General features: G+C 34.6%; 1 protein-coding gene across 1 annotated transcript; it reads left to right on the top strand.

Moving 5' to 3' along the window:
* The first annotated feature begins 334 nt into the window (after positions 1-334).
* LOC132110291 (glycoprotein hormone beta-5-like) lies at positions 335-6,647 on the top strand. The gene is made up of 3 exons (XM_059516861.1): positions 335-430; positions 5,387-5,566; positions 6,456-6,647. The coding sequence occupies exons 1-3, from the start codon at positions 335-337 to the stop codon at positions 6,645-6,647; spliced, it is 468 nt and encodes a 155-aa protein (XP_059372844.1).
* Positions 6,648-9,842: the final 3,195 nt, after the last annotated feature.

Genomic DNA, 9,842 nt, shown 5'->3' with positions numbered 1-9,842 from the left:
AGACACATATGATGAGGAAATTGAACATGCAATGACCCTTAAATTCCTGTGGATAGGCAAATAAAGCAATGGCACCCTCTGGGGAGTCAAAACTGCCATTTTTTTCAGAATCTGAGGCATAAATACATTTATTGGCATGCTTAAAAATTATAAATGTTAGATAAACAAAAATGTCTCAAATAAACAGTAATACAAGATAGTCAATAAAATGTTATTGCATCAATTAGTCTGTAACCATGTAAATGTGTGTCCTTGCAGCACAATGTGACTCTGCTAGACTAGAGAACAGAGGGGTGGAGGAAAGTGTTCTTTCCTGAGCTGGAATCACAAGAACATGAGAGAGAAAGAGAGTGCACATACTGGCATTAACACAGACCGGAGACATTCCCAGAGATCAAACATATCTGTGGATCAGAGTGCTGCGATCACAGTGAAATCACACTCAATGACTGAGAGAGTTACACAGAAACTTCATCCACACAGACTGACCACAAAACCATCTAAAGCATTTCACATGTACAGAATGCAACGCTCAAAGGACAATCACCTACGCAGAGCAGAGACAAATGTTTTATGGGAACGTGTCACTACGCCTAACCAGAAACTCCAAAAATACTGACAAAGAAGTGAAATGTCTGAAACTGCCGTTGAACAAAACACTGGGCATAACTGTCCCATAGACTGTATAAAAATATGGACGTAATGTCCGTGACGTCACCCGTAGACTACTGAAGAGAGTTTTTGAAGCCTAAAGTGTGTAGAGCGGGCCGTCGCCATCTTGGCAGCGCGTCACCGCGCGACTCTCCCGGACAATCAAAAATGGGCAAAAAGGCGGGAGCTAGTTGCTGTAGCCACGCCCACCTAGCGCGACGGCAGTGTCAGCAGCTGCAATCTCCCTGTCACTCAAGTGGCCACGCCCTTAATTATGCAGAACTTTAAGTCTTAATATAATTTAAACGGATGAGTTATAAAAAAAAATCACCCCCCTCACAGTTGTCATGAAGGGCAAAATTAGCTATTTAGACCAAAATCATTTTTTGAACCAGGCTGTAAACATGTTTTTTCCTGCTGTAAAGTTGGGCATTTTAACATGGGGAGTCTATGGAACTGACTCCCTTTTGCAGCCAGCCTCAAGCGGCCAGTCGATGAATTGCAGTTTTAGTCACTTCCTTCTTGGCCTCACGAGAGAGAGCGGGAGGTTGGCGCTCGAACTGTCCCAGAGTGTAGAACTGTATACCAACTAACATTTTGAATTAAGCTCTTTCTGCAACCCTTTTCCAGATATTGACAGAACTATATAGTATCAAGACTAATTTGGATGAAATATTCCTTTAAATAAATGCCCATCACCTATGTTTTTCTATCTTCTAACAGAAATCATTGCTAACACAAGTAACAGTACTCATCACTCTGAGGGACAACGAAAGCTGTAAGTGTAAAAGCTTTTTTCTTAGCAGATTCACATGGTGGCATAAAAAAAGTCAATCACAAAAAAAAGTTTTGTTATGGATGTATGTATATGTGCATAGCCTATATGTGTGAGTGTGTAGCTACTAGTAGGAATTAATATATATAGGCTATGCAATTTTTTTGCCATTGACTTGGTATGCCAGTAGGTTATTGTGTAACCTATTTTATAGTGTTTTGACCATTTGAATTATTTTAAGTTTCTCAGAGTTACATGCAAAGGCAGCAGAAATGTTCTGCACATGGTCAAGAATAAACAGCGTGACCTCTCGAGCGCGAGGGGGCGTTGTGTGATCCACGGGCCCAAAATAGTGCAACACACTTATAACACAATATAACACATGTCAATATCAATATAAACCATCAAACACATAGGCCTACATTATACGATTCTACAGCGTGGCTTTATTGCTTTATCTGAGCCTGACAGTACTCTTTCAAAGGGGTCAATTTCAAGTTTTCCTTTCTCTTTGGAGTGTTACAAGCTGTTCATGAATAGATAAGATCCCCTAGAGTTGCAAAGACTAAAGTCTCAAACCCAAAGTGATATTCTTTATAAAAGTTAAAGACTTGTCCATGCCCTACTAAAATGCCTTGTTTAAACATGGCCCCACATGTCTATGTCACGATTGGGGAAATTTGCATAAGGCTGCCCAAATGTTCACGCAAAGAAAGAAGGCATGACTTCTCTGTTGTCGCCAGCGCCATGTCGTGGAGACGCTGTTTCATTGTGAAAATGAAAATACTTTGTTTGGCCTTCCAAAAGAGGACACAACTAGAAATCAGTGGTTAAATTGTATTTACAACACTGTTCCAGAACAGTCCAACCCAAATATTTAGATGTGTGCAAAGCATTTTATGGAGGACTGTTACTTGATCCAATGCCGGCTGTTCTGAGTCACAGTCTGTAAGTACATTTACATATCTAAAGGATTTGCCACTGATGATTCAAATGCAAGGTTTGTGCAGTGTGTAGAGTAGAGCTTGTTGTTTGTTACCTGGCACGATGCAATGCAATGCGTAAAAAGACAGTATAAGTCATAATAAACCGTAATTATGTCCCCACTGGATGCAACCAATGGCTCGTTTGTAATGGGTTTTATTGTTTTTGTCTAGTCTTGCTGGTGTTCTGACTGGGACACGCATCACAGTATGACAAGGGGTGTAACATTTCAAGTCACTGGATAGCTGACCAATCAGAGCACATCTCGCTTTTCAGACTGATGATCTTTGTCAAAAACAATGTGTTTCAGAAAGGTGGAGCAAAGAGGAGAAACAATAATGTACAGTATGTGGAAAACAATGTATTTTTGAACCTTAAACAGCATAAACACATTTCATTACACCAAATACACAAAATAATGTTCTTTTTAGTAACATCATATGACCCCTTTAAACTGAAAGTCTATTCATTTAGTCTATTATAAAGTTCCATTATATATATATTTTTAAGTATTTAGGCTATATTATAGTATGCATATAACGTTTTAAACTCTCAGAAGAAAATTCATAACAACAAACATAATAAATAAGCATAGTGTTATTATTACGATTGAATCTGAGTTATGAATTAGGTGACCTTAGGTCTGTCAAGATGGGTCTGTTCAGATGAACTCGAACCTTACTTAGGCCTACATGTTTGACAAAGTATGAAACTCTCTTTAATAAAAGTCAAATTGCACCAGTGCTGAAAGTTTTCTGTCGTCAACTACAATTAAGAACAAATACAAATCGTTAGGGAAAAGTAAAAGTAATAAATAATCTCGTTGTTTAAAACATTATTAAAGATTTACACAGGCTATAAAAAAGTCCTTCAGATAATGAATAATTCTTACTGAAAAGCCCGTCAGTCAGTGCCTATATACATATTATTGCCTAAAGCACACTTACATGTTGATTTAATTACAAAGGTTGTGGGACAACTTGATCACTTATTATACTGTGAGACAAGTGATTTATGAGTAGATCATGTTGGTTCTCTTAACCAGAACATTCCAGGATTGACCACTAGGCGTCACTGGGGCATCATTGCAGAAAAGTTTGTTTAAAGTTATTTATTTACACAAATTTACACAAATTTATTTACTTTAAATAATACTTTGTACATTTAGCTAATAAGTTTTGTTTCTGTTCTACTATTTTTTTCTACACAAAATGAAAAAATAAAATAAAATAATAATAATTGCCCTATAATTTAGTGTCCTCACGCAGGTCAGTCCGTATCTTCAGGATTCTGTTTGATTTGTCTAATATTTGATTTGTCTAATCAGTTTGAGTCTAATATGCCTGTTTGTAATTCATGAAATCCAAAGATGTTAAATGTATGTTTTCCCCTAATTAAAAAAATAAAGAATGTAATAAAGAAAATGGTTTTCTGAGGAAATTAAGTCAGTGCAATTGTCACCCTGCACCCTCAGGTTTCAATAATATCAGACCTTTCAGGAAAAATCACTTCTTAGATTTTGCCACCATGTTGCCATGGTAAGAACCTGTCTAAAGTCTAACTGTTTGAAGCCTGGCGTCTCATTTAACCTGTTCTGACACCTCCTTGTATTCCTTATGGAGCCAGGACTAACCACAGCCCAAAAGGTGGATAAATGAATATATGGATTACAGGATAAGGTTGCTTACCATTCTCTTCCATCTGGATGATTCTGAACAAAAGGAGGATCTTCCTCTTCATTAAGTTAACTGATGTACGGCTGATATACCTGAGCAGAAGGTAAGACGTGCACAGATTTTAGAGCCTGAGGGGCTGGCTCCTCAAACATCTCCACAAACATGGACTCCTTCCCTGTTTGTCTGTGGTCTTTTGTGACATTTCTTTATTACTGCTGGATGCAGTTGGCGCTACAGAGACGGCCTCATGTGTTTTAGGTGGGGTTGGCAGTGCCGTTTGTTATAAATTACAGATTTGTGCAAGTTCAGTGTCAGAGGTACTTCAGAAGAGGTGATATCAGGACTGGAAGTGAGATTTCTTGCTGATTCTGGAGAGCCCTCCAGGTATCATTGCTGAAATTAACACAAATAGAAGTTAAGTGAGATTTATGTTTTATTTAGTAGTTTATTTGATTAATAACTGTTATTTTGTAAAAACAAAGACACCTGTTTTTGACCACTGAGATCTACAGTCACTGGAATCAGCAATGGCTTCTTTGAGGTCTAGAGCACAGGGGTGAGAAACTTACATAGTCCTTTTTACAGCACTTTATTGAAGTTTTATTTATGGTATATAGCTTAAAAAAGTAAAACAATAATGACAATACATAATCTTGAATATTTTTTTTTTTTTTTACCATTTTTAATGTAATTTGTTTAATGTGAAATATTATTACAATTTAAAATAAATCCTATTTTAATATATTTTAAAATGCAATTTATTCCTGTGATGGCAAAGCTGAATGATGTTTAAAACACTGAAACTAAAAACATTGAAGTTTTTTTGTGCAGACTATAGTTTATCATATAGTTTATCATGGATGATACTTTTTTTGATTCTTTGATGATTAGAATGTTCAAATTAACATTTAAAAAAAAATATATAAATCTAATGTAAAGATCAATTGTCTTTACTGTCACTTTGATCAATTGAATGCATCCTTGCTGAATAAATGTGCTAATTTCTTCCAAAAAATAAAAATAAAATAAATATATATAAAAAATCATGCTGACCTCTTTTGAATGGTAGTGTACTGTACATGTTGAAGGCATGACAAATTTTTAACATAACCTTTATATAAATAAAATAAAAACAGCTTTGTTTTCATGGATCATTATAACTCATAATATAAACACTTGTTATATTAATCAAGAGTAATTGCTTAATTTCTTGCAACCTACAGAATATTTAGCACTTAATCATTCTTCTGAGACACACAGCCTCATCATTAAACTCTCACTCTTTCTGTATGTGTGCTAGACTCTCTCCTGTAACTCTATGCTGTGTGACTCTGGCTGTTGTGCTCAGGCTTCTGTGCTCAACCTGAAGCGTTTCATCGGCTGTGCAGTCAGAGAATTGACCTTTCTTGCCCGTAAGCCGGGATGCAGTGGGCTCCACATCACCACTGATGCCTGCTGGGGACGCTGTGAGACCTGGGAAGTAAGGCTTACGTTATCAGCCCATGAAAAACATACTCATGAAAAGAGAGAAGCGCTTTTGCAGCACACCTGCAATGTGATCAATACTTATTCAAAATTATATGATTAACAATGTCAGGGTGAAAATGAATGTTAAAGCATTGCTATTATTTAACATGGTTTTTATAATTCTCTAATATATCAAATGATAAACCCCAGATTCTGTATATTACATAGTAGCATAAATAATAGACTTTTAATAGATTTTGCTTTTAATACAAATTGAAGCAGCAAAATAGTTTTGACTTTTTCATAAAAATGCAAAGATACTATAAAGTTATATTAGAGAGATTCAGTTAAAAATAAATTTTGATTGTGTTTAAATGTTACACATAGAGCAGTTAAAAGCACTTTGGGAACAGAACTCAGTTTGACCCAATTTTTTTTTTCTGCAATAAATGTTTTACAAGAATCATTATTTACTGCTCTTAATTATTGATAAGAGCATATCTGAGGGAGAGTGTGGATATATTTTCTATGCGTACACTCAGAAAAAAACAAAAACAAAAATGTTTTATGTGCTAGCATTGAAATCAACTACTTTTTATGACTCAAATATATAACCGAATAGTTATACCTCATCCTCACTACAGGTCAATTCAGTTTTAAGGGTCAGATTAAGACAACACTCATTTTTGAAGATAAATTGCCTTCGGGACAATATTCACTTTCAGTAAATGTTTTTTGGGTTGGAACAGACATTGAGACATTATTTAACATTTAATTAAAGATCCTACAGCATATTACGCACAGTCTATCAAAAAAATAAATAAATCAGTGCCCAGATGAAACGTTCTCAGCATGACATCAGTCTGATACACACCCTTCTCTTCACCTGTCAATCACTGCAGAAACCAGTCCTGGACCCACCCTTCATCGAGTCGTACCAGCGTGTCTGCACTTATAATGAAACTCGATTAGAAACGGTGCATCTGCCGAACTGCTCAGCAGACGTGGACCCATCCTACACATATCCAGTAGCCCTCCGGTGTGACTGTGGGGTTTGTCTCACCAGCACCACGGAATGCATCACTTCGGTCTGATGGAGAAATCAGCCTCCACTTTAGTTGTGGTTAGAACCACAAAGAGCATGTGCAGTGCAGGAATAAAATTCATCAAAAATCAATCTGTTTGATGTCTACATGCGGGAGAGAGTTTACTTTCAAATGGTCACTGTAGCCTGTTACATTCTCATCTTTGTATATTCCTTCTCCTTTATTTCCTGAAAAGAGCAAAACTTAATAAAACCGCAAATTACACAACTGTGGTCTTCTGTCATAACCTGAAGAGAAAAAATCTTATAGCTATAAGGCATTGAATTATATAGCATTTTGATTTCTCACTGATCTAGATTGTTCATGATGTCATAATAGTGAACCTGTTCTTTTAATAAAAAAAGAAAAAGAAAATACAAATCCTCATGCGCTAGCTTTTTAAAAAATTATTAAACTGATCAAGATGAAAGTAAAGACATTTATAATGTTATTAAAGATATCTATTACAAATTAATTGTTCTTTCAAATGTTCTATTTATCAAAGACTTCCAAAGAAAATTAGCACAATTTCCATTAGAATATTAGTAAAACTGTTCAACATTGATAATAAGAAGAAATGTTTCTTGAGCAAACAAACAAATAATAAATAAATAAGCTTTTCTGAAGGATCATGTAACAATGAACACTGGAGTAAAGGCAGCTGAAAAATCAACTTTGCCATCACAGGAATAAATCACATTTTAAAATATATTAATCTTATTTAATCTAATATCTTTGTTTTTACTGTATTTTTATCAAATAAATGCAGCTTTGGTGAGCATAAGAGACTTGTTCATTAAAAAAAAAAATCAGTTGCACTTTATTTTACAGTACATGTACATACAGTTTACTTACCTCAGAAAGTTTTGGTAATACAAGGTAAATACATGGGTAAGGATTAGGGGTAGGTTCAGGGTTAGTACCTAGTTATTACATAGTTATTGTAATTATTATAATAAGTACATAGTGTGTACATGAGGAACAGGACTGTAAAATAAAGTGCTACCAAAAAAATCTTATTAACCCCAAACTTTTGAACAGAAGTATGTTTCAGTATTTTCATATACATTACCTATACTGTATAATCCAATGGCAACAGTGCATGATGGGTAACAGAAGCAAAGTATATATATATTTTTTGTTGTTTTTCTTATTTTTCAGGAGATTTGTTGTGTGTGTGTTTGTTTTTTGGCGAAAGTCTAGTGACTATGACACATGTCCATATGTGTGATAAAGAAATCATTAGGGGTCCAACCCACCTGTTCAATGCTGCTCTCATCTCAATCACTGACTCATAGTGTAATGCCATTTATACTCATATATTTACCACCTGCTCATAACTTTGCATCTAAGGCCAACCAGACAAACTTTTCTCCATTTAAACTTTAGTGTATTTACTTTACATTTGCTGATCTCACACATATGAATAATGTATAATTAATAATTTTCTCATCATCAGAATACTGCAGGACTCGAGAATAATTTTTTTCTGAATGCTGCATTACTGTGAGTTCATATGTCCCAGCAGTCCCTGCACAATAAATTATTTAAAACCTCACTAATTTGAAAGTGATGAGAAAACATTTTCATCTCCTATTCTGGCATTGTATTGAGTAGCAGATGCATATGATTATTACCTTTTCCATTATAAACCTAAACACTGTATGTAATGCCTCAGAGATCAAATTCAGCAGTTTTCTGCACTGGAAATTACATTTACTGCAGGTCCAACAGTTTCATATATTTTCAGTTAGTTCCACAATCACAAAGGTGTGCAGATTTGGTTCAGATAAATGTGGCTTCTTCATAAAAGTGGGACAAAAATTTTGTTTAATTTTCAAATTAATTGCAACAAAAATGTACTTAAAATAAGGGGATCTGTGTTCCTGGCTTCTGAAAAATAATAATAATAATAATAAAATAAAATGGTGTTACATGGACATTACATCTCTCAAGGTACTGCAGACTACCTAAAAAAAAATATATATTTTTTTCAAAAAATCTACAACAATTAAATTAAATTTTAATAAACAATAAAAAAATAATAATAATAAAAATATGATTTTGAAAGGATCATGTGACACTGAAGAATGGAGTAAGGGCTGCTGAAAATTCAAAAGAAGAAAACTAATATTTCACAATATTAGTGTTTTACTGTACTTTTGATAAAAATGCTGCTTTGGTAAGCATAAGACACTTGTTTAAAAAACATTTAAAAAAAAAAAAAATTCTAATTCAAAACATTTTAAATCAACCCAAACTTTTGAATTTAAATTTCCATATAAATTATCTTAAACAGTCGCAGTAAATGTTCAGGTAAATGTGGTGGTTTCTTCACAAGAGTGGGAATTTCCACAGAGTTGCATTTGAATATTATGTCATGCAATATTAAGTGTTGTAAAGTACAGTTACAAGATGCTATTTTCACAATTTTAACTCCCTGGCAAAAACCGTCTGTGCACGGTACAAGAGGGGGACTCCAAAAAAGGCTGATGCCTTAGGGGCATAATCCATTTTGTTGCTTCGCTAATGTTGGCATGTACGATATTCACCAGCATTCCCAGAAATGTCAAACCTCCCCCAATGCTGCCTTTGTCCCATATTAATTGCCAAAATTACCCTTCTGTCAAATCACTTCCATTCATTGAATTGTCAAATAAACAAACTCTTAATCTGGCCCAACTCATGGACAAGACAGGATCTTTCAAACAACTCGAGGCGTTTGAGCTGACAGGCATGGATCCATCCAAATGAGGTTTTAAATATAAGCAAGAAAAAAAGGTATGACAGAGAGTGTAGTCTTACACAACACCTCTCTCACACATTTACGTTCATTTGTTTTAAATACTATTATTTATATATGCACGATATCAAGCTCACTAAATAAGAAAATCATAAATATTTGTTATAACCAAATTTTATCTCTGCACAATGAATATAATTCATTTCTAAGTAGACTAAGTAAACAAAATGGAATGTCCAGGCTAAAATGGGATTATTCATTTTAGAAGGGCAGTGATTTTATGATTACTTTCCTATGCTTTGATGCTTCATATCATCTTAAGTTTATGCTGATACCAGTTTCAATGCGCTCTTTCAAAAGTCATAGAGATTGACATGAAAAAGAGACCTTGCATTCATCTGATATCTGAAAAATCTGTTCAGTAAGAATCTAATAATTTCCATTAATTTTAATATCAGTAT

The sequence above is a fragment of the Carassius carassius genome, chromosome 30, assembly GCF_963082965.1.
Source record: "Carassius carassius chromosome 30, fCarCar2.1, whole genome shotgun sequence".
In the NCBI taxonomy this organism is placed as follows: domain Eukaryota; kingdom Metazoa; phylum Chordata; class Actinopteri; order Cypriniformes; family Cyprinidae; genus Carassius; species Carassius carassius.
The sequence above is the reverse complement of the archived record's forward strand: the minus strand, read 5'-3'. Positions and strand labels throughout refer to the sequence as shown.

What these genes read in the sequence shown, in the direction of transcription:
- LOC132110291 (XM_059516861.1), top strand. Translation starts at nt 335, where the DNA reads ATGAGAGAGAAAGAGAGTGCACATACTGGCATTAACACAGACCGGAGA. An exon ending in ATCAGAGTGCTGCGATCACA is followed by an intron (nt 431 to 5,386) that starts GTGAAATCACAC and finishes TATGTGTGCTAG; the next exon opens with ACTCTCTCCTGTAACTCTAT. An exon ending in GACGCTGTGAGACCTGGGAA is followed by an intron (nt 5,567 to 6,455) that starts GTAAGGCTTACG and finishes CAATCACTGCAG; the next exon opens with AAACCAGTCCTGGACCCACC.